The 27,168-nt window shown below is 37.5% G+C and overlaps 1 protein-coding gene across 1 annotated transcript in view; it reads right to left on the bottom strand.

The window, feature by feature from the left end:
* Positions 1 to 27,168, bottom strand: part of LOC136874458 (uncharacterized) — a 296,911-nt gene that overhangs the window by 40,909 nt on the left and 228,834 nt on the right. The window contains exons 21-24 of the mRNA XM_067148087.2: positions 19,855 to 19,996; positions 18,009 to 18,159; positions 13,391 to 13,680; positions 3,087 to 3,303 (exon numbers count right to left, since the gene is read on the bottom strand). Coding sequence (XP_067004188.2) covers positions 3,087 to 3,303; positions 13,391 to 13,680; positions 18,009 to 18,159; positions 19,855 to 19,996 — 800 coding nt within the window. The remainder of the gene's footprint in view (positions 1 to 3,086; positions 3,304 to 13,390; positions 13,681 to 18,008; positions 18,160 to 19,854; positions 19,997 to 27,168) is intronic.

Genomic DNA, 27,168 nt, shown 5'->3' with positions numbered 1-27,168 from the left:
TATTTCTTAACATTTCTTGTTAACTTAGTGATCCAATGTATCACGACTTTTATTGAAAAGGTGGTTTTAATACACCTCTTAATAAGTGAATACATATTTGGGATACAACCTTTTATAACTGCTATTATATAACTTAGATGGTCAGGTAACATACTTAAGAGATTGGGATATCTTTGGCCATCATTAGGACCACGAATTTTGTGCAATAACAGTTTAGAATGAAAATGAGTATGAAGGGGTATCATCTTGTCTGGATGAGGTTTCGCTATGAGATTTGCATACATTAAGGAAGCCATTTGCCTTTTTAAAATTATTTATGCCTGGTTGGCAGAATGTTTCATTTGATAAATTTCATGTTAAATTCTATATTGACATTGACTATTCACTTAATAAGAGATTTATTAAAACCATCTTATCAATACAAATCATGATACACTGGATCACTAAGTTAAAAAGACATATTAAAAATGTAAGTCATATTAAAATGTAGTACATGATTCATACCTCTATGGGATATCTTCAGCTACACAGATTACAATACTGAATTACACATAACTAAAATAATACAGCATTACAAATTGAAGTGGGAAATTTCATAAACCCCTCTAAAGTCTTAAAAACATTGAGTAACTATATTCTTTTAAAAATTTCCCACTTCAATTTTGAATAGTATTATTTTAATTATGTGTAATTCAGTATTGTAATCTGTGTACCTGAAGATGTCTCATGGAAGGATGAAACATTTACTACATGTTAATATGACCTATATTTCTTAATATTTTTTGTTAACTTAGTGATTCAATGTCTCATAATTTGTATTGAAAAGATGGTTTAAATACACCTCTCAGTAAGTGAATGCATATTTGAGATACAACCTTTTATAACCACTATTATTTATATAATTCTGCCTATACAACTGCAGAGTAGGCAAGGGGATAACTGACATTTGTTTGCATTCCAACCTGTTACCATATGAAATTCTTGACTGTAGTCAACATTCTCATGTACTTCTGATTACAAATGTTATTGCAGAGTCTGTGGGTGTGAATTTCATTGTAATTAGAATTAAGAGCCTGCCTGGTAGCCATGATTGCTAAGGCATCAAATCTTTAATATTCTGACTCCATGGTTAGCCAGTTCGAGTCCCATTGGTTGAAAAAACAAAGCATCGTCAGAATATTGGCCAGCAGGGTAGGAGAGGTGGTTGTATAACAACTTATTATCACTAGACTGCTTGCAAAAGACTGGATTCACTTCTAAACATCTCTGCATTGTTCATATGGAGAGAGGGCATATGGCGCTGTTGATGGTGATTCGTCCATCGGAGAAGGATGATAAGCCTTGAACAAACTCTTTGGTCTTTTTTGTCTGCCAGCACTGGGTTTCAACCTCTCCCTACCTCATTTATCATCATTATCTCACACTCACATGTAGATCACCTATTGGGCATTGGGCATCAAATAGAAAGACCTACATCAGGCAAGCTAAACATGTTCTTGGACTCTCCTGGCACTAAAAGCCATACTCTGATTAAATAAACAAACAAGTCAGGATTAGGTATAGGATTTAAAATGAGATATTATTCCAGTATTTGCCTCATCAACTGCAGGGATTCACACCTCTGACAATGAAATCGCATGAAAGTGTCCTGCATACTGCACAAGCAGTGCTGCTGGAACTGAGACAAGAAACTAATATGGAACTATGCTAAATATCACATGCAATGAGTAAAGGAGGACAACAATACAATGACTGAACTGGAATAGCACTTTGCTTGGAAATACATGTAGGATATGTCTTATTCTGTATAAAAACATGGTGCGTTTATAACTGATATTTTGCTTACACACGACACTATCTTTTGGCAAAGAGATCACTTTTAGAAGCTTGATGTCTCTGCTCACCAACAACTAACAGTGCTAAGATTCAGGAAACTGATTAAATACGCCTTCTGTCAGAGCGGATACCTGAGGGATCCTCCAGATTTTTTCTAACAACCATAAAAATCTTGCTCTGAAGTGGCCTTGATGATGAAATTTCCAGCATTTATTAGATATGCACTTTGCAAGAAATTACTTTGTGCAGAATACAGCCTACTCTCCCCATTAAACATCTCCTGCAATCAGGTATTTTTAGGCCTACAATACTATTCAGCTGACAACATTGTCACGAGTTCTGTGATATGTTTCAGGAGTTTTCAATCAGTCTGTTTATAAATGCACCTCTTGTCCAAATCCATTGCATATTTGAAATTTCATCACTGAATTTCATGTACATTGCTTGCTCATTTTAACTAATATCTTACACTATATCTAACACTGGATACCCCATCATCTGTAATATTCATACTGAAGTGGGTAGGGCACTTCCTGCAATTTTGTTGTGAGTGTTAGAATTTTGTAGTTCTTTCATAGAGTATGTGTTAATGGTCTTAGTTGTAGAGAGGGATATAAGTATTTCTTCAAAGACTTTTTCCCTCTGATTAGTGTTAAGAGAAGATGGTTATCCAGTTTTACTTTCTCTTAAAGCAATAACAACCACAACAAGAGTATGTTATCATCGGGCTGAAGGAAGTGAGAAGATCAAATTGGCTTCCACCTCCTATTTCCCAAGAACATTTTTTAATGATTGTTTCACAATTAATGTCCTTAAACGCTACCCCCACCTTCCTGTCCTCTTGTCCTTAAATATTCTGAAGGTGGACATCAACTGGAGCTCAGGTCTATGAAAGCGATAGGCCTTGATATAAGTTCACTCTTCCTTTTTCCCATTTTCTTGTGTTGCCTATATTCCCCACTCCCTTTACCTCACAGTACCATCTACTTTTCAAAAAGCTGCATGTAGATTGCCTTCATTGGGGAGTGTTCCTGGAAAGAGCTGCACCACCTCTGGATGAGGACAAGAATGTACATTTACAAAATTCTATAACTCATAAATTAAGTATGGTACTGTAGTTATAATGAAAATGAGGTTTAAATCTTGAAACATTCAGTGTTTGTATTAAGTTAACATTGGCAGCTGCTAGTGTGTATGCATGTAAAAAAATGTTGGATAGAGGAAACAATCTTAAATCTTAAGGAAATTACCTGGATTTCATAGTTGATAACAGCAGAAAATTTGTTATCAAGGAAGTCACTAGCCAGCAGATAACTACATTCTCCTTCAAAGTCATAAAACTTGTTGTCAAAGGTGATGAAGTGCTTTCTCCCAGCTATAACAGCTTGCTTGCTGAGTGGAGGGAGTAATGTATTTATTGACTTATTGATAGCAGTATTCAGAGGGTCCAGGAAGTAGTAGCTATACCTGGAATGGATAAACAAGAAAATTAAACAGTCAGTTACTGTGTTATTAAAATGTGATTGAATGATCTACGGTAGAGCAAATGTAAATGATCATGCATTCCTTAAATATGCTTTGTACTATCATCACAGGTAATGTACAATGCTAATGGAAGACAACTTTACAAACAATAAAGACTAATACAGCACAACCTCGATTATCCACTCTCGAATAATACATTCATTCCATGTTTTAAACAGTCAATCCTAGCTAAAAATGTGTCTGATAAAATAAAGTTGCTTTTCTAATGACGGTAAGGTAAAAAGCATCCCAGAAGAGATGCAAGGCTACAGTTGAGATTCACAACATGTGGTATTCTCATCTGTTAATGGAGCAGGAGCCTTACTGACTGCTCCTGAGTCTAGTCTACCGACTGTAATTGATCATTCATGAGAGTTTTAAAAAGTAAATTACAAAGCTGCATCTAATCAACTTATCTCACTTTGCCCATAAACATCTTCTACTACATAATTCTTCAAAACAAGTTATTAAGAGAAAATGCAAAATGTTGGACTTTGAAACAATAGATTGCTTGCAGTGTGGACCCAAACATTCCTACTGACGACATCGCTACTCACCTCCGTCAGCAAGGACTACCCATACAACGAGTGTTTCGGATACACAACGCTGATGGTCCAACGTTTCGCCTCCACCTCCCGACGCCCGAAGACGTGAACCAACTCATCACTCATGGGATTAAGCTATATGGCTGTCACCATCGTGTGGAACCCTCCCGTTCGCCTCCCAAACCTTTGACCAGATTTACCTCTCCTCGTCGCCGACCCCGGCCGGACCCTCCTCCTGTTTACCCATCTCCACCAGTTTGTCCTCCCCTTCCTCCGACTGGTTTCATCCCCCCAACCGTCCCAACGTTTGAACTCCTTCGACTTCTCATCACTTCACTTAATCACATGACAGCCACCCTTCATCTCCTTACCTTGCACCTTTACCCCGGCACTTCCTTCTACGCTTCATCTCTCCCCCTTATACACCCTGTTATCCCTCACACCCTTTCGTAAATCATATATGTTTTTATGTATCATGTACTTAAATAAAGCAATTGTGTAATACCCAGGCATAGGCACAATTCCTCTCCCATCTCCTATCTCTCCACATCCTTTACCCACCTCCTTCTTCCATCACATCTCCCCAACCCACCCGCATCTCTTGGCCAGAGAGAGGGCGACACCCTCCAGGTGGCCCACCCCATCCCTTCAGGGTGGTGAATGAAAGCATTTGATAGATAGAAACAATAGAATAACTGAAAGGTTAAAAAATGATGAACTAGTGGCTGTTTTTCATGGAGGGACATCTGCCAGGATCAGCCTGTCATGTTTGTCTTTGTTGCTTCTGTTTATATTCAACATGTACACTAGCCAACACAGAAAACAAGGGTGCTAAAAGATGTAAGTCCAACTGTACAGCGACAAACATTGTAACATTCAACCATGATGTGGTTGCTAGTTCGATACTCAGGGGCAATGAAACATTGCTCATATAGAAGTGTAGGAAGCAATTAGATGGCACTGTTTCCTGTAATTGTCCTTAAATACGAGCAAGGTGGAAGGTAGCAGGCAGACAAATGGGTGTGTTATGTGTGACTGTTTATGAAGTGCCAGAGCCCAGTGCATACAGACTCAGGTTCACTGTGGGAAGGTGTTTGGTTCAAATCCACTTGGGATGTTTTTCTTTCACTCCACTGGTAGCAACAGCAGACAAACCAATTAGATTGCAGGATGCTCCCAGCATGCTTATTACTCACAGGTAGATTATTCTGCTGACAGGTATGGAACACCACGGACTTCACATCCGTGAGTGGGTAGTTGCTGTTGTTGAACAAGGAAATCTGACCGCAATAGCGGCGTATGTGTTTGCAAGGACAATGTACTATGTGATTGGTCGAATGTCAGAATCTTTAGTCTCTGAAATGTGTTGTGAAATAAATATTTAATAAAACTTGTGACTGGTAACAGTTTATATTATATCATAAAGAATTCACAGTCATGGACAAGGCCTTCTTTAAGATAAGAGGTTAAGAAGATCATATTCTTTGACAAGAGCAAATTTTTGTTGATGAACAATAGGGCGGTATGTATGTTACATACTTTTGGCACCTGACACAATCCAGCAATTTTCTCACTATATGTAACATTACTGAAATATTGGACTCAGATATGGAATCCTAACTATACTGTTTCGATATCTAGGACAAAGTCTGTCTGATACAGATTTGTACATATTTGTTCTTAGAGAATTTGTATCCCATATAACTACAGAAAATATAAAGAACTCGAAAACTCTTTGAAATTATGATATCTTCAAGCACGACGTGAAAACTTTTATGTTAGTTTCATTCATGAACTACTTAACTCACAAATACAATATTCCGAATTACTGCAGAAAGTCAACATAGTTTGATACACAAAATGATAAGAAATGTAAATAAGTTAGGTACTGACATTTTTGACTGTTCACACTTATGATAATGCCAGAATACATGTATAAAATTTGCAACCTTTAGGAAGCTGTATTAATAACTTATTTTTACAACACCAATTTCTCCTTTATAATTTATGTAATAATTTCTTAGTTACAAGCACATCTAATGTAACATGGTTTTATACCATCAACAAATTATTATTATTATTGTTATTATTATTATTATTATTATTATTATTATTATTATTATTATTATTATTATTATTATTATTATTATTATTATTATTATTGTTGTTATTGTTATTATTATTATTATTATTATTATTATTATTATTATTATTATTATTATTATTATTATTATTATTATTATTATTATTATTCATGCGTTCTGCCCTTCTAAGGACCATGTTACAATTTCAATTGTTCCTCCTCAGTTGTTCTTTCCTTTTCTTCCAGTATTCTTTCATTGTTTCACTGTGTTTCTTTTTCCTGTCTTCAGTCCACTGTGTGCCTGTTTTCTTTTCCTTCCTCCCTTGGAATCCTTCCATTTGTAAGACTTTCTTCCTAAAAATCTTTCTTTCCAATAATTCTTCTTCTCGTACGTTGTTCCTTTCCAGGTCTTTCTTGACTTCTTGAATCCAGATGGTGGTTGATTTCTTTTCCCAAAGGTACTTGAAGATTCGTTTAGTTAGTCTATTGTCATCCATTCTGTAAATGTGTCCAAGAAATAGCAATCTCCTTTTTCTTATTGTTTCTGATATGTTTTCTACGTTCTGGTAAATTTTATTGTTGTTTCATTATTATTATTATTATTATTATTATTATTATTATTATTATTATTATTATTATTAACATACTGTTTCAACCCATTAAGATGATGGTTAATACTTGTAACCCCTTCTGGATTTCCAGTACTCCTTCATCTTCATGAAGAATGCAATTCTTTGCTTTTCAGGACAGAGTCTGTCCAATATAAATTTGCACATATTCGTTCTTACAGAATTGGTATCCCATATAGCTTTGCATCAGGTCATCATCTCACTCTTTCTGGATGATCCTTTAACTCGTATATACAGGTTATGAACTTACTTCTTTCTTGAACCACCGTCTCAGGGACACTGACAAGCTCCTTTTTCACTGCATTTGCCCGTGGACAGATACATTTCCAAGTCATGAGAAGATCAAGAATTCTTTGAGATATTCTGGTGTTAATTCCAGACAGATGACCATAAAATGTAGGACAGTGCTTTCTTATAACAGGTGAGAGCTTTTCCAATTTAAAGTACAGCTCTGATTTTAATCTCACTCTGAGAATTTTGATGCAGGCCAAGGATCTTCCTTAAGAATTTCATTTGGATCCTCCCTATCTCACCATGGTGAATGAGGGTCAAGCATTCAGCAGTATATAGGAATGTGGTGTAGTGATGGTATTTGGCCTGCCATGAGATCAATCTGGACTGATAAATGGGTTTGTAGAGGGGAACAGCTGTTTAAATACATTTAGTCAGATAGTTCAGAGCTTCTTTCTCTGATTCTTTAACAGAAATGATCTCTCAGAGATACTTAAAATGAATGAAACATTTGATTTTTCCATATTTGGTATTGAGAAATGCAGTGGTATTATGATAGTCAGACATCATTACTTCAGTTTTTTCAAAAGATATCTGGAGACCTACAGCAGCCTGCCTGATGGCCATGATCATTAAAGCATAAAGTCTATACCATTTGATACCATGGTTAGCCAATTTGAGTCCCGTTGGAAGAAGAAAATTTCACCACCAGAGTTTTGTCTGGAAGAGTAGAAGAGGTGTGGTATACAGTTTCAAATCACCAGACTGCCTGCCAAAGATTGCATGCCAAAAACCTAGATTCAATTCCAAACCTCTCAGCGGTGTTTATGTGGAGTGAGGGCATATGACGCTGTTGATGGCGAATGGTATGTTGGTTGGGGATGTTAAGCCTTGAGCAGATCCCATGGTGTAAATACTGATAGTGCTTGATGCAACGCTAACATGGATTCTGATGTATCCAGAAAGACGCACACAAAATGATGTCAGTTGGTACACTTATTTATTTGGAACTATTTATCTACACATTACATATTAAACACACATATAACCTTATTAACTGCCGTAACAACAAAACACCATATCAACAAACCACCATTTTTAACAACTGCCTATGACTAAGCACATGGATATTGCAACCTTGGAACAATTGACTGCTGACTGCTTACAAACATGTCGGCCACAAGGTCACAAGTACAACTCCTGTTAAACCATAACTCCAACTAAACAGTAACAAGTCTCTACCATCAAGACCACCTCCTTATATATGTGCCTGGCCAGGCTTCTAGAAGGATACATTTTCTTGTAAATTCTAGAGTGATTAAAGCCTAGATATATTGTAAAGAATATTCTACATAGTTCTCATCTAGCTAGCGCCATTCTGGATATTACAACATGTTACACAATACTGTAGCGGATTACACATCATACATACAGGTAATAATGAATTGTATACTATTAATTACTGGTTCTTACATTAACTGAACTCATGTAAATGTCTATATACAGCACATGTTTCATGACATAACCTCACAAACAAAGCGATCATTCAACTACGTAAATAATAATACTAATACTAAATGGATGTAAACATTTCATAGTCATACATTACAAGTCATAATAATAATCATAATCATAAAATAATAATAATAATAATTCAAACTCGATACTTGCATTATTTACCCATGGGTGAGAGAATATTGTTTTCAAGTTATATCAGTTTATCACACTTGCATCAATTCATTGAGGTATTTAATTCTAAGGAAAGGTTGTTAAAATATGGATAAATGGAAATTCATGTTGATCATGCTTTGCATTTCGTTTGACAACAATGCATATAACATTTTAATGTTGAAATATTTTAAATGAGTACAACAGGAAGAAAATATATAATAGTTTTACAACATTATTGGGATATTTGAACATATGGAATGAACATTGATGGAACCATTAAATGTTTTCAACTTTTTAAACTTGTTTGAGGATCAATTTTATGTTGATGTTTCAGTGTTTATGTACATGTTATCTAGTTTCAGAGGGACATTTTTCAAATTTTTGAAATAATAATTTTGTATTAGTCATATCTACATTATAATATTATGTTTTATTTGTGCAGTTATTTCAATGTTACAGTATTAGCTGGGGATGGCCTAAAATAAGAAAAAACATGTTCTAAAAAACATTTTATATAGCATTGAATAGGTGGATCTAACCATTATACTTTCTTATTTAAGAAATTGTTAGTCATATTCCCCCATAGAAGTTACCAGCTGAGGTATAATTTTCATTTTGTACCTTTTCCATAGTGCTGGACCAAGTGTTGAAAAGGTAATGGAAGGAGCAGGAAAGAAAGCAGCACAATTTACTCTGGGTTATTCCTGACAACAAAAGGGTTGTGTAGCAAACTTTGAGCTGAGAAGATTTGAGAGTAAGGAGGTGAGTTTCTCGACTAAGCGGCATGTTCTGAGATGTCAGTGGAGAGATGGCATGGAATGACATTAATAGACAAATAAGCTGGAGTGGAGCTTCTAAAGGTAAGCAAAATCACAAATTATATATATAAAATAACATGTCCCAACTCTGACTGATTGATTGACTGACTGACATTATCATCGCCGAGCCAAAGCTACTGAACATAAAGAAATTCAAACTTGGGGATACATTTATATTACAGTGTAGGTGCTCACTAAGGAAGGATTTTTGGATTAGCATGCTCTTTTTTTAAAAGTTGAAGACGTTCCATATTTTAGGAATGAAACATGTACTAACCTTTACGTAAGTACTTAGACTTTAACCCTCTTGGAGCCAAGAGCCGATCTGGTCGGCCGCTCCCCATCAGCTGGAAGAGGCCAGAGCTCCGCCTCCACTCTACTACTGTACAGTGCCAGGCCGTTTTCAGTGGAAATACATGTATTTTAAAATTTGCTTATATCTACCGGTGTATAGCAAATACCGGCATGAAATTTTCTACATATCGACTACATAGAATAAGAAACTGCTTTTGTGTGATATAAAGAGTCAAAGACGTTTTATTGTTGATTTATAGTATACAGATTCAAATGCAACAACTGCAATTCCTCCTACGTCGGACAAACTGGCCGCAACTTCAATATCAGGTACTCTGAACATGTCAATGCCATTAAATACAACAGATTCTCTGCCATAGGACAGCACATACAAGACTCCAAGCATAGTTTCACCAGTATTGACAATGACATGAATATACTTAAAATCATTAACAAAGGCCCCCTCTTAAACATTACTGAAAATTGCTTTATCCACCTTGACCAGTACTTCAACCCTAATTTCAATTTAAACATTTCTGAAATACCCAATATCCTTTTTGAATTCCTAATTCTTCTTCTCAAAAATTCCAAATTCCAAAACCCCAATTCTATTTTCTATGCCTTACAAAGTTCCCACCCACATTTTCTACCTCCAATAACCCACCCTCCTAACCCACCCTAAACTACCCCTCCTTCATTTCCCTATCTTATCCTTCCTCAATACCATCTAACTTCAATTTCTTTTATTCTTTCTATTCTTTCTCTTATTTCACTATCACTCTTCCTCTGTTAATTTATTCTACCTTCTCTATAAAAAAAAAAAACATCGACCTTCATTTCGGTTCTCCTCTTTCAAATTTTAACTCTTGTCTTGCGCCAACTTCGACTACTTCAATCATGACCTAAAATTTTTTCAATTTAAAAAATAGCGCACTGTGCATATAAGTTTTCATTTGTTTTCCGATATTGCACTTTTTACTATATTTTTTTCTCTTTACAATTGTTTTTTCAAGTCAACTGTTTTCCAAGAACTTAGCAGGAGCACAAGTACTCATTCAATTATACTGATTTGCGTTGTATATTTCTATATATACGTACTTAACTTCCCGCAACCGAGACAAATACTGGACCTTCAGGATATTCTCCATTCTACTTTGGCGTTCGAGACCGCAGCGCATGACCGCGCTGATCACCGGGAGCTGGCGGTTTGCTTCTACAAATCTATTCGTCTGCGACTTCAAGTTATTTATGATCTTCATATATTATTTGATAGTGTTGTGACTTTGTGCCTGACAGAGTGTGGAAACTGACCCATTTGACCGTTCTCCAATATTCATAAACATTGTGAGACTTCGCCTATCATTGCGTGTGCCATACTACCATTCTTAATATTACGTACTGTTTTCTTTTAAGTGACTCACAATTTCTACCCCCATCGTTAATTTATGTTTCATCTTATACCAATCCTGAGTTCACTTAATCTTTTTCTTTTTCTTTTTCATATGCATTGTTTTACATGTTTTTACGGCTGACGATGACCTGGACTAGGGTCGAAACCGGTCCCATTTATATATATTTACTATTAAATAAGAATGTAATCACTACATTTCTTTCTTTTATGTATTGAATAGGTTGAACCTCTTTTTCAATTATTTAATTTTTAACGTTGATTTATAGTTGTCGAAAACGTTTATTTTTAGGAAGAGAAAAATATTTTCGCACTTTCTCTCTCAATATCTACTTTGAAAAAATAATTTACGATACAAAAGAATATACGTAATTATGTATAATGTATTTCTAAATACAATTCTATAGAATAACTAATTTGAACAAGAAAAATAAAAACGTAAAAAATAAAAATTCAAACATATGTCATTAATAAAAACAAGACAATTTTACTCACCGATAAAATTCGCGTGTATGTATCGAAGTTTGACAAATACTGACAACAAATTTTCTACATGCGGACAACACAGTATTAAAATAATTCTGAATTATTAAATAAGTAAAAAATAGTAGTTGATATTATAGTTTTTGTTTTCAGAAAAAATAGTTTCTCATTTTCGGTTGTAGTATATATTAGAAAAATAATTTTATAATACAACAGAATTTACGAAATTAATAAATGTATGGCACTAAAGCCGTGATTTGCTTTGACATACTAATCGACCGCTGCTCAGTTCGGTACCTGCAGTTTACGAGGTGAATCATGGTCAGTGAGATGGATCTTCTCAGTAATTATTCTTGGTTTTCCAGACCGGGGTCGCCCTCTCACCCTCAGATATCTCCTCAATTGCAATCACTTAGGGTCACATAGATTGAGTCACCCTTGAAACAACCCTCAGGACCAGGCGAAAATTTTTGACCTGGGCGGGAATCGAACCCATGACCTCCGGGTGAGAGGCAGGCAAGCTACACTTGGCCCACGGAGACCGGCATTTAGGTAATGATAGAGGACTATATGTGACTATAAGGTTTAGCAGAGAGTAAGTGAAAAGTAAATTGAAGTGTAATATGGGCAGAGAATCAGACGGTAGGGCATGTTTAGGTCCAAGAACTTCCTTGAAGGAGACAGGAGGTTGAGGAATGTTGTCGGGTTCATTGGGACAAATTTCCACAAAATGTTCTCCAGAGATAATCACTAGTTTCATCTACCACTATATTCAGAGTAGTGCTGTTAGACACAATTAAACGTCTCTTCTTTAGTTGCGGTGATTCCATGGACGTGTCCGGTATAATTTCGTCGCTACTCTCTGAACTAAATTCCCTATCGCTATCCGATAAATCATCCGCGTTAACTTCGCACTGTTCCAAATACTGCATTAATTTATTGTCATCAATACCTGTTGAAAAAATATCACGTGAAAAACATTCCATTTTCCTGCCACAAATCCACTCACTACAAGGAGCAATCTCTTACTGACCGGTCAGCGGTATTTGTAAACACAGGAAACGACTCTTGTGAAAGGTATAACACCCTCTTAGAACTGCCAAAGCAAGGCCAGGCACACAATAACGTGTAGCCCCTTTACTACAGGTTGTAACAAAAGTATGCACGTCACTATAGGTTGCCTGAAAATTATGTATATCACAGAATTTTAAGCCGGCCGATGTAATCGGCTCTGGCAACTTCTGACTGGATTGTTAACGGCCGACCAGATCGGCTCTGGCAATTTAAAGGGCGGATTCTCGCACTACCTTTGGCACCAAGAGAGTTAAGCTGGATTATGTATGTATTTTCATGTGAACTAGCTATAAAAATATTAAATATTAGAAGGTGCAATTCTTCTTTCAACCTTAGTTGAGTTAATGCCAATATGGAATCAAAATAATGATATTTTTGAAATCATTTAAGAAAAGACCAGGTGAGAAAATGATAGGTAATCCACCTTCGTAGCAACAGCCCTAAATGCAGACCAATGGTGACTGATTGATTGAATAGAAACATTAACAATGTATGAAGTTCTGTTCTTCATCAAAAACATGTGAAACATGAACTGACTTAAAAATCCTCAGGATTAAAAGGCAACTGTTTAGATGTGCATAAATAAAAGATCTGTCAAACAAGTGTAGAATTTCTGAACATAAACCGCATTATTCTCAGTGTGAATAGAGCACTTAGCATGGAAAGCACATTGTACTATGATATGACAACACTCTTAACTGTTTTATCTGAAACATCGCTCAAAGTACTCACCGCAAGGTATAATAGAGCATATAGTCTCAGTATCATATTTTATGTAAAAGCATAGTAAGTACCTATTAAGCCTTGCCATCTCCTCTTCTGAGCTCTTCTCTACTGGATACCAGCTGAACTGTTCAAATTTTGGTAATTCATTAAAACCATTCCACTCCACTGGTAGTTCTTGAGCATATTCTATAAGACCCAAATCAGGTCTGAAAACCAGATCTGTTTTTGAATCTCTCTCATAGTCTGAGTCCACACCGACTAGGGCAGCAACTAAGTAAGTATCAGATTGCTCCAAAACATCACTCAGCCCACTAAGAACTTGGTTTGTAATTTGATAGTACTTCCATATCCAGACAATCTGAGTAAGAGAAAAACAAACAATCTGCATATATTCAAAAACACTTGTCAACATGGTACACAACACCTGGTGTATTGGATTTGCATGTCAGAAGTATGGTATTTTCTATTAACAACAGATATAAAAACCATTCAGTTAATTTCTTTGAGGAACATTTAAATTTAAATGTAACTTTGATAGAACACAAGTCACATGCAGAAGACAGGAACATCAAAAAGAAAAGAATATGTGAGAATTGGGAGAAATAGAAAGAAAACACAAAAGGATAAAGACCTTGCATCTTCGTATACTGCTGTTATCAAAAAGATTGGCTCTCTCCTCATCAATCCCAGTTCCTCTACATCCATTTCTTCTCAGCCCTCGACAAGCTCATTCCTTTCTTACAGCTTCCTGAGAAGGGCTGGTTTAAACATTCACTGAGGGGCCATCCTGACTGATCATCAGTCTTGTTGTAGGAAGTTTTGGATAAGAAAACAGACCAGATGCACAATGGAACAGGGAAGAGACAAAAAGATGAAGATGAATACAGGTGGTAGAAGACTAGGAACACAGGAGAAAAGGCGAAATGGAAATCAATAGGTCAGTATAAGTCATGAGAAGGAACAAACAAGTGTAAGCCAATGTTTGCACTTGTTTGTCATTTCCATTACTGTAATAGGACCTGGGTAATATAGAGTTATCATCATAAATGTCACGGAATAATTTCAATAACCTCTATAAAGCATAAATTATGATTCATCTAAAGATTAATTGGATCTCTGGGCTGAAATAATTTACAATAATTACAGTAATAATGAATAATGAATTTTTCCTCCTTCACAAGTAAGGCTTTGCAAAAATTCCTGTCAAAAATGGTAATTAAATCATTTAAAGTCCACATTTAAAAATTCTTTGTTAAGACATTTATTTTATGAATGAAAACAAGACTTATATTTCTGACTAGCAAATGTGCCTCTGCTTCACTATGGTATTTTACCTTGTATACAGATTTCTACATAAATAACTGTACATGCAGTGAGTAGGATTATATTAAATTGCATGTCTCCTTAGCGCTATCTGAAAAACACCACGAAGAGGGCCCCAGATGTTTCCGAAGTAAGGTGTTTATTGGGGACTTTTGTGATAATGGCAGGTCACATTTCCCAATGCCATTCACAATTGAGTTCTGGAGTTTCTACTCTAATGGCAGGTTCACTTGCCTACTGCCATTCACAATCAAGATTGGGAGTTTTCATTCTAAAGACAGGCCTCTTTTCCTAATGCCAGTCACAATCGAGTTGGAGAGATTTGATTATAATCTTGAAATGCAGCTGTATCTAATGTATAAGGGATCAAGGTACGACAAAAAGTCATAGGACCAAAGTTGTAAATCTCTCTGAATTGAGCTGTGATTGTGCTATCTGTTTTGTGATACAACTTACTGTTTAGCCAGCAATTACCCAGAAACAAAGGTCTGCACCGTCATTAAAATTGCCTCCATATTTCAATATTTTTCGGGACCAAAATATTACACATTTAAACAGCTTGGAATTTCTCCTCAAAGGAAGGAGTGTCGAAGTTTCGGGATTAGCACTCACATACAGATGGAGAAATTGAGGAAGAAAATAGTAGTTAAGAAATTCAACATTAATTGAAGATAGGATAATAACTGAGGACAGCTGGATAGGACAAGTATGTCAATACCTAGTGGATGTATTGAAAGAATGAAATGTCCCTCACTAAATTGTGATGATATGAGTTATGGATTTAAGAAAGCGGGAACAGGGAGGAAATTTCGGTGCAGGGATTCACAGGAAAACAGATAAGAAGATGACTTTTGGTGTTATTACTTAGGCCTGAAGAGGCAGGGCAGAGGCAAGAAATTAAAGCAGAAGACAGAAGTAGAAGAGAAATACAGCAAAAATTATCGCATATGACAGAAAACACCTTTTGGTGTGAGGTATTGGGCTACACTCCATGCTACTGTTGAAATATTAACAGTCACCCTTAGTGCTATTCAAAGACGATTATAATCTCCAATGGTATTCCACAAATACTCCGCAGAATTACAGCTTGATGTCTCTCTCGCCTTCTATCCGGGGAAAAATGACGATGATGAAAATGGCATTACAATACATCGCTGCTGGTAAGCAGCCAGAGCCATTGCCTTGGTAACCGGTAGGTTTGCTGTCAGTCAGCGAGGGTGTCCGTCATCCAACACAGAGCACAAAACCCGCAGAAAATAGCCATTTACTCCGTCATTGAAGAGTAAGAAAAATTATGTACCTAACAATTTGTTTACAGTGAAGGGATGTTTCACATATAGTTTACGGATTTCACAGAAAATAATAGTATAAAAGAAAATTGAAAAACCTGCTCTGGTTTTCCTACAAACCCCCAGTCTATTCAGTTATTTTTAAATCATATGCATATCTAAGCCTGCTCCTGGATGAGTATACTCTAAATATGAGGTTTGATCAAGATTTATCCAGCAGTTTCACCGTGATGGTGGAACAGACGGATAAATAGACAAACAGACACGAAAGCTAAAAACCACTGATAAGACCTTGAGTCGACCTAAAACACTTAAATATCTGAAAAACTGGCAAAAAGAAAATGGAATTCAGACAGCAGACCCCCTACAGCTTTATTTATACAGATTCAGTTACAGAGCTGTGTATATAGACATACATTACTTGATGGAAAATATATTTGATGTTCTCCCAGACAAGATGGAACAAATAAGTAATTTGCATTATTTTTTACATTTCAATATTTTAGGATACAGTAAGTGACAGAATGGGAAATTAACATTGGGATTTACAAATGCATGAAAGTTGTGTACTACTTTATTTGAACAGTTCACTGGTGGAATTAGAGGTGGTTGAATTGCTAGCGGTATTTCATTTTTATAGGCTGATTTACTATTTGGCAAGTGTGAAATACTTTAGTTTCCATACATACGACAACTACAAGTCTACAGCCAACACAGGCATTTCTCAGCATAAGTTCACTATGAACTGAGTGTATTTATCTAGTCTTCTTCTTCTTCTTTGTATTATTCTTCTTCTTATCCTTCTTCGTCTTCTTATTCTTCTTCGTCTTATTCTTATTCTTCTTCATCCATTCCCTTTTCCAGATTCTCTCTGGGTAGGGTAGTGTACCAAAGCCCTCCAACTTACTCGATATTTCCACCAGTCATCTTCTAGTACTTTATTGTTGTCAACTCCTCTATTTGCAATACAGTCCATAACAGAGCTTCTCCATCTCATTCTAGGCCATCCCCTAGGCCTCTTTGCAGTCTCTGTATCCATGAATGTTCCCTTTGGTATTCTCTCTCCTGGCACTCTCATCATGTATCCAAACCATTTTTGGTTTTCTATATTAATCTCTTCTTGAAGTTTTACACACTCCCACACTTCTCCTTATTTCCTCAGTTTGTATTCTATCTCATCTTGTCTTTCCTATGCTCCTCAAGAACCTTATTTCAGCTGCTTGTTTCTTACTTCAGTTCTGCTTAGTCCAGGCCTTTCCAACTCGAGCACTTAGTGCCGGGGCGCACCAGTGCTGCACTCAGCAGCACCGTTCCCCTCCTTCCCCACCTATCCCACACAGTGGTCACTGCATGTGTACGTAAGAGACAGTACATTCATTCTCATTCTCTCTGTGTGTGTGTCATTCTCAGTAGAATCTATTCGATAGAACAGACAGTGGAGCAGTTGGTTTCTCCTTCGTTAAGAATGTCGTTTAATCCTTCATGGGTGGATACTTATTTTGTTCTCAATACCGAAGGGAAAGCTCAGTGTTTAATTTGTCATGTCATTTTAAGCGTAAAAGTCTTCAACCATTCAACGATACTACCACAAGAAACATGTTTCAACCTGTGATGACGTTGTTGGTGCAGCAAGAACCGAACAAATTGCTAAGTTAAAATCGGAATTGCCAAGTTCTTCAGAGATATGTAATAACTTACTCATTAGGAATTGTTTTACATGCAATTTAGGAGATTTGTTTTCGTTTTTGGTTTTGTATTATTAAGAACTGTTTAGAATTAGACTAAGGCGAATGCTGGGACAGTTCCTAGTATAGGCCACAGCCGCCAACCCCCTCACCTTCTCCGAGCATCACCTTCACCGTAACAAATCTCCCGGTCTGAGAGACAGTGTTACGGTCTAAGAGGCCCACCTCCCCCTTCAGGGGAGGAATGTAAACATTTTAGTAGTAGTAGTAGTAGTAGTAGTAGTAGTAGTAGTAGTAGTAGTAGTAGTAGTAGTAGTAGTAGTAGTAGCCTATTATGAGTTCCCTTCATTGTAACTATATTTGATTATTTTAAATATTAAAGTTCTTACCTTTTGGTATACTTCATTCATGGTACTCTTGATACTAAGCAGTGCTGGTATCTGATCCATATCATCAAAATATGGCTGGGTACTACCAATGAGTTCCATCTTGATTTTATTTAATGAACTTATAACATCATTTATTAATGAATCAACTGTCCTGCAAACATAACATATATAAAGATGAAATTTTAATAACAATGTAAATATTGCATAACATACTTCAAGACATTGACCTTCACCTGTAGGATGGGAAAACTGACACCTCTGTACACATCAAACTCATCAGCAATATCTCCATTATTATAGTTTTCACCAATATCACACTAAATGATCTCTACCATTCAGCCTGGCCATCTGGGGCTAAAGAATTTCTTCAACCTCTAAAGCCTGTGCCTCCTAAAACAACAACCTCAGGGAGGATTTTACTGCTAAGTTTTACAATTCCCAATTGGTTGACCGCCAGATTTCCCGGGCCATGAACACTGTCCCCAGACTCCCTAAGCAACCTAACCCCATACCCTTCATTAACACATATCATCCTGGTCTACACAATATAAATCACATTTTAAAACAAGCATTCCATCTTCTCTCATCCTCATCCATACCCAGAGTCTCTTCCAAGAAGCCCCACAGTCATTTTCAGGCACCCACCAAATCTCAAAAACTTTATGAACTACACTGATCTCCACCCCTTTCTGGCTCTTTCCCCTGTAGACACAGCCGCTGTTTACATATACCAAGCATCACTTTTAACAGCAACACCATCAACAAGTAATGAATACCCCACACAAGGTTGTCATGACTGTGCTTCATCCAACATTATCTACCAGCTTCATTACAGACTCTGCCCAGCTTTCTACATTGGCTTATTAGCAATACACTAACTGTACATATATGTGGCCACTGAAGTACTTGCAAAACTCCCAACATAGATCTTCCTGTCCGCATTCATACCAGGCGCCATCAAACCACATTCGATTAATGTTTCACAGTTCTAATAATGTCCACCTCCGTAGCGTAATGGTTAGTGTGTTATTAGCTGCCATCCTTGGGGGCCTGGGTTTGATTCCCAGTACTGCCAGAAGGTTAAGAATGGCAGGAGGGCTGGTATGTGGTTGAAATAGTACGTGCAGCTCACCTCCATTGGGGGTGTGCTTGAATAGACCTGCACCACCTCGGGATGAGGACACGAGTTTACTTAGTTATAATAATGTTATTGTTTTTACGTCCCACTAACTACTTTTGATGGTTTTCAGAGACACCGAAGTGCTGGATTTTTCCCCGCAGGAGTTCTTTTATGTGCCAGTAAATCTACCGACATGAGGCTGACGTATTTGAGCACCTTCAAGTACTACTGGAGTGAGCCAGCATTGAACTTGCCAAGATGGGGTCAGAAGGCCAGCGCCTCAACCGTCTGACCACTCAACTCGACTGTTTCACAGTTAAAGTCCTCAAACATTTCTCCCTACTTCCCACCCTCTTGCCCTTAGAGATTCCGAAGTTGGACATCAACTGTTGCTCAGGTCCAGGGAAGCACCCAGCCTTAACATTAGATAGGCACTCCGATTTTCCATTCTCTTGTCTGTTTGTCCCCCACATTCCCCACACCTCACACAGCATCTACTTCCCAACAATGACCACCATCATTCAATCCTCCACTGACGAAGGCTGAAGCCAAAAATTTTGGACCATGTTTTTCTTTTATATGTACTCTATTCACACAGTCTTACATGGTAAGTCACTGCTCTCCATCTGTTTCCTAGATGTATACAAAATGTAATCTGTTCTACAATTTATTGTAAAATAAGAATGTAAAAGATTTAATGATTATTTATATTTGAATGTTACTTACTCTGCTATTGCAGTGACAGTGCTGTCCAGATATTCTTGCAAGTGAAATTCTTCCAGCCATGAAGCATATACCGTATATGTATCTAATAAATACTGCACTTCAGGTATTTCTACTAAGGTTGCTGTGATATTTTCAATAACATCTGTAAATAAAACATTATGAGTTCAACATACTATAATACTGGTTACAGTATAGAAATGTAACATATAAATAATATAAATCACCTAAAATCAATAATAATACTTTATTAATGGTAAAATGAAATGGCGTATGGCTTTTAGTGCCGGGAGTGTCCGAGGACAAGTTCAGCTCGCCAGATGCAGATGTTTTGATTTGACACCCGTAGGCGACCTGCGCATCGTGTTGAGGATGAAGTGATGATGAAGACGACACACACAGCCAGCCCCCGTGCCAGCAAAATTAACCAATGATGGTTAAAATTCCCGACCCTGCCGGGAATCGAACCCAGGACCCCTGTGACCAAAGGCCAGCATGCTAACCATTTGGCCATGGAGCCGGACTTTATTAATGGTAAAATCATTTTACAACACAAGAGAAAAACATGGTAGGAAGTAAGGAAAGAATCACTGGAGTATAAGGAGAAAAAAATATGTACAAGTATCATACAGGTTACAGCACAAGTAAGCACAGGAAATTAATAATCACTCATGTTTATGCAGATGATTTCTCCAATTTGACAGTGAACAGTTAAATACATCAATATCCACTTTGTTTAATGATCTAGCTATTTTTTGATTGGATCAAGGAATGCATACTTCTATGACCATTTGTGAACAGTGTACAATAAATTTTGTGCACCTGTCTGGAATTATTATTATTATTATTATTATTATTATTATTATTATTATTATTATTATTATTATTATTATTATGATTAGATGCGAAAAAGACCAGAAAACTGATCACGCAAAGCTCACTTAGAAGTTGTGCATTTCCTTCTTTGCCAGGCAGCCTTAGTTTTTCTCTCATCGTGGTTCTTCATTCTTCTGTCCACTTAGCTCCTGTCTTCTTCTTGTGGTTTCTCTCTGACTCTACTTCCCACTTGTTGATTTTCGTTCTGTAGCAGGTTCGGTTAGTGATGTCGGCCACTTTGATTCCTGATTTTTCCAGGTCTTGGCGGATTATTATTATTATTATTATTATTATTATTATTATTATTATTATTATTATTATTATTATTATTATTATGTTGGGCAGAGTTTATCAACAAAATTGAACAAGATAGTCGAGGAAATCAGAAACTATTATACAGAGCAATAAAAGTGAAAAGAAGAAATCAAGAAGAAATCAAGACATTAGAGAGGGAAGATGGATCCATAGTACATGATGAAAAGGATCTTCAGAAGGTGATGGTAAAGTATTTTGAAAAACTTTATAATGAGGATGACTGCTCAGAGGAAGAAGGAGATAAGAAAATGGAAATAATAGATGGAGAAAAAGAAGAGAACCCGATAACATGGTTGGAACTTGAAAGGGCAGTGAAAGCAATGACCAAGTGGAAGAGACAAATTCAATGCTGATATGATTAAGGCAGCAGGAAGCATTGAACTACAGTGGCTATACAGAGCCCTCAATGTCATATGGAAGGATGAAAGGATACCTGAAGATTGACAACAAAGAAGCATTGTACCAACTGTTCAAAACAGGAAATAGGAAGAAATGTGAAAATTATAGAGGTATAACCCTATCATCACATGGGCTAAAAATAATGGAGAAAGTCATAGAAAAAAGACTGAGGGATTGAATAGAAACACAGTTAGAGGAAGAACAACATGGCTTTAGACCGAATAGATCAACAATAGACTTGATATTTGCAGTGCGAACGATAATGGATAAACATCTGGAAAGGTACAAGAAAAACATATTCGTATTTTTGGATTAGGAAAATGTTTATGATACAGTTAAGAGAAAACATGTATGAAAAGGAATACACCAAAATCATTAATTAACAAGATAAAAATGTTGTATCATGAGAGTAAAAGCAGTGTACAAGTGGGGAGTGGTGACTCTGAAACATTTTATACAAAAAAGGTCTCAAGCAAGGAAGTGCACTGTTGCCATTACTGTTTATTATATTGATGGATGAAATCATAAAATGTGTAAAACAGAGTATCAGTAGTGATGAAGTGAATGCTTTGGTATTTGTAAATGATGTAGGATTTGTGGAAAGGGAAAAAAGGAAGTACAAAGGAGACTGGACATTTGGAATGAAAATCTGAAAGAGTTCGGTATGGTAATTAGTAAAAAGAAAACTGTACTCATGCACTGTGGAAAAGAGAAAAAGAGATGCCAAGTGAACATAGAGAGAGAACAGTTACAGAATGTAGAACTGTTAACATATCTGGGTAGCATTATTAATGGAAGTAATGAAATCAACCCTGAAATTAATAACAGACTAAGTAAAGGTACAACATTTTATCATCAAGTCAGAGAGCTTTCATGGGATGACAAAGTACCCAAGAGAACAAAATTAACATTATATAAACAGTATTTCATACCAATTGTAACATACGGACTAAAACCCTGGTAACTAATAAGAGACAAGATAGTAAGATCCAAGCAGTAGAAATGAAGTTTTTATGAACATCAGTTAAAAAGACAAGAAGAAATAGAATTCAAAATATTAAATTCAGAGATGAACTAAATATAGAACTGTTAGTACAGACAATACGGAAAGCAAGACTGAGATGGTTTGGACATGTAAAAAGAATAGGAAAGGAACAGGTAGCAAGAAGGGGATTGGAAAGAGAAGTTAAGGGAAAGAGACCAGTTGGAAGACCAAGAAGAAGGTGGATGGATCAGATATGGAAGGACATTAGAGAAGCTGGATTGGATGTGGCGGAAGTAATGGAGCAGCAAAAGTGGAAGGACAGAAAGGAGTGGAGGAGGCTTGTTAACCGCACCCGGGCGACTGGAGTGGGACGTTGATGATGATTATTATTATTATTATTATGCCTTTATTGACATGGTGTGACCCAGGCTATAAAGCCTACATTTCTGCCTAACCATGTCTTATGATGTACATACAATTTAACACACACACACACACACACACACACACACACACACACACACACACACACACACACACACACACACACACACACACACACACACACACACACACACACACACACACACACACACACACACACACACACACACACACACACACACACACACACACACACACACACACACACACACACACACACACACACACACACACACACACACACACACACACACACACACACACACACACACACACACACACACACACACACACACACACACACACACACACACACACACACACACACACACACACACACACACACACACACACACACACACACACACACACACACACACACACACACACACACACACACACACACACACACACACACACACACACACACACACACACACACACACACACACACACACACACACACACACACACACACACACACACACACACACACACACACACACACACACACACACACACACACACACACACACACACACACACACACACACACACACACACACACACACACACACACACACACACACACACACACACACACACACACACACACACACACCTTAATACTAAACTTTACACATAGTTATAAAAACACATTAAAGGAAAGAAATGTGTACGTTTATTTCTTCTAGGAGTTGTGAGCAATTCACCAAGGAATAGAGCAATTTCAAAATAAAAAGTGTATCTAGGAATTCACAGCATTGTGATAGACTATGCAATTTTAAGGATTGTTATAAGGTTATATAATCAATATTACCATGAGGTAACCCTGTTCTAAGGAATGTTGAGGTTTTCTCATAAAAATAAAATGTCATGTATCATATCTTGTACATATTTTAAGAATACAACATTGAGGTTATGTGTTGGTAATTCATATTAATTTAGTCAAGTGGTTTATCTTCGTTTGTTTTATTCTTTGAACATTTGAATTTGCCTCATGTGTGTGTGAAAGTCAGTTGTAATCAACATCTCTTTCAGTGTGGTGTGCAAGTAGGTTCGGAGTTGGTAACGTGTCTCGCCTTGCTTAGCTTCCTTGGGAGCGGTACGAGAGTTTGTGAGTATTATATGTATTAAATTCCCAACTCACTCCCCACCTCATGGCAGAGTCGAGTGGGGGACAGAGTATGGAGGAGGAGTCTGTTGAAGTTGATAGCCGTGAGTACTCTATGGATATTACACTTGTGTTAAATGACCCAACCCCATCTGATAGTAACCGTGCTCCCTCTACTAAGGTTGATGTGTATTCTATTAAACCTGAAACGCAGACATACGATGATACACATATGGGCCCCTATCTAGTATTTGTGGAGGCCATTGATGAAAGTAAGAAATTGGGCAGCATACATCCCATGGCTTTGGGAAAAATTTTAATGACCATAAATTTGAGGGTGTTAGTCAAATTGCTAGGCGAGGTCGCCATAGGATTCAAATTGAGTTTCAGACAAGAACAAAAGCTAACCACTTTCTCACCAACCCTATCTTAAAGGAAAAACATCTTAAAGCGTTTATTCCTTCCATGTCACTATATAAGATAGGCGTTATTCGAGGGGTTGATAAAGATTTGTCGGTAGATGAAATTTGTAAGGTTGCTGAATCGACCGCCCCTATCGTTGGAGCTCAGAGAATGAAATGACGCTCCATTCAGGATGACGGGTCAGATATTCCAAGTGGCACCATTAAACTCACGTTTCGCAGCCAGACTCTACCTGCCTTCGTTTCCATTTATAGGGTTCGTACCCAGGTCGACCCATTTGTCTTTCAACCGACTATCTGTCGGTGATGTCAAAGATATGGCCATACCAGAAAAAACTGTAGGGCTCAAATACCTCGATGTGCCAATTGCGCACACGATCATGAAACTACAGAATGTAAGAATCCTACCAGACTTTGTCTCAGTTGTTCCGGGGAGCATTCAGTAAGTAGGATCTCTACAATGCCCAGAACATAAACGACAACAGGACATGAAAAAAAAGCAGGCTTTGGAAGTTTCTCCTTTATCCTCAGAGTCCTTTTTTAGCCCAGTAGCCAATAGATTCAACCCCCTTTTGACCCTACAACAATTTCCTCCACTCCAGAAATCTGCGCCGGTTCTGCAGAATCAGCAGCCCAGAAAACGTAAATTTACGGTGGTTGTCTCTTCACCCATCCCGAGCCCGTATAGGTTGCCAGGTTATGATGTCCAGGGATATTGCGAACTCCTCAAAATACCTCCCTCGGCTACACCTGCAATATCTCCCAAAGCCTCTGTATCTGGGACGAACATTTCGGTTCCTTCCAAGCAGGCTGTGTTGCCTGAGACCGCAAAGCCAGAAAAATCCCGGGCTTCGAACCCGGTTTCGAAATTAATTCCAGTTATTTCAGACAAACTAGGTGCGTATGCTAAGGCAGCTGAGCATGATGCCACATGGTCAAAAAGGCTCCTTACTCTGCAGGAGGAAGTTGTGGCCCTTTTACACAACTTAGAATCTTATGTTTCTTCACAGAATAGGTCTCCCAGGAATGCAAGTAGTAATGTAACCAAATAACACAAACTCCCTCCGATAATTGCTTTATATCTACCTCATATCCTATTCATTCACAATTTCGTGGTACCCAATACATTGACGTGTTAGATACTCAATATCTAGCTGTAGTTGCCTTATTCATTTCTTTTCTGTCACCCACCCAGTCCAGAAGTTTAGATACCTTTATTTCTTCCCTAGGTGTTGACCCGGTCTGTTTGTGATTGGTAGAAAGTCGCCAAGTATCGGTCACTTTGGCATGAAGATTAGTCCCCTTGTGTCCTTGTGTTTTTCCTGTGTAGTCGTTTTGTCGTTTCATTCCTTAATTTCCCCCTTTTTTACACTTTATACTTTATGTGTCCGCCTCCTCCATACCTTGGGTTTGTTTATAGGTTACGTGGCTGGGTATACTGCTCTCAAGCGAAGCCCATTAAATTATCAAGACAAGACAAGACAAGACAAGACAATATCTCTTTGGTAGTCAACAGCTCGTAATAAATGGATGTGTCATGAAGCTGGTGTTTCAATGGTATAAGTTGTTGTCCTAAATGTGGTGTAAGTGAGCAGAAATGAAGATATTTCACCAGGTTATGGGTCCAGAGCTTGAGAGCACCAAAACGCCGCAGTAAATTTTGGACAATATAAGTGGAAATGAAGTAACGAGAATTAATGTTGGACGAAGCAAGTTGTGACATTATTGACGGTAAAAATGGCGACCTCATGGACCGGTGAAGAAACACTGAATAGGAATGTGGCCAAGCTTACAGTGGAGAACTACTGTATTTTTTGTGGGCATTAAAGGTGAAACAAGAGCTGTTGTTGAAAGATGTTTGGGAATCAGTAATAGGGTATGAGGATACGCCAGGTTGTCAACTGCCTCAGACAGAAACGAGACGACGAGCGCGAAACAATGTGATCGCGTTAGCAGTTATTTTCAAATATGTCGGAGAAGAATTTGAAAGTGACATTGCAGATATTGAATCAGCGAAAAGGGCATGGGAAAAACTGGACGAGTTGTGCAATGACGGAGGGCTAGTGAATGGTGCTATGACCTTGAAACAGTTAACTCATTTTGTGAAGCCGAAGGACATGAGTGTTCAAGAATACTTCGCAAAAATAAATCAACTCTGGAGGAGAACTAGTAAAGCTGGATACGAATTCACAGATCAACAAGTTGCAGGAATGATCATCGGAAATCTTACAGAGGAATATGCAGCTTGTATACCTTCCTTGGAGGTTGATTTGGTGAAACTGACCATCTCGAAGGTGAAGACGAGATTACTCACGGAGGAAAGCAGAAGGAAACTTCAACAAAATGGAGGAAAGGCTTACGACACTGGAAAACTTGAGGAGGATGAAGCTCAAGCCATGGTTGTTCAACAGAAGCAAGATATCAAGAAAGAAGACGTGGGACGAGGAAAATATAGTTGCTACAATTGCGGTAAACAGGGACATGTATCTAAATATTGTCACAGTACCCAAAAGTGCTTCAATTGTGGTAAGTCAGGACATTATTCAAAAGTATGTCCAACAATGAAGAGTGACGAACCATCGCAGGAGAGTAAATCAGTGAATGCGAGTGGAAAACTGGTAAGCTCAGAAATTATACATGTAGCAGATAAGGCGATGAGCATGGTAGTTTCTGTGGGAACTGAGAAAATTAAAGATTGGTTGTTCGATTCAGGTGCGCCCCATCATATGTGTCCAACAAAGGAGATGTTTACAGACATGTTA

Source organism: Anabrus simplex, chromosome 5 (genome assembly GCF_040414725.1).
Source record: "Anabrus simplex isolate iqAnaSimp1 chromosome 5, ASM4041472v1, whole genome shotgun sequence".
NCBI classification, from domain to species: domain Eukaryota; kingdom Metazoa; phylum Arthropoda; class Insecta; order Orthoptera; family Tettigoniidae; genus Anabrus; species Anabrus simplex.
Note: the sequence above shows the minus strand (reverse complement) of the source record. Positions and strands in the feature narration are given on the sequence as shown.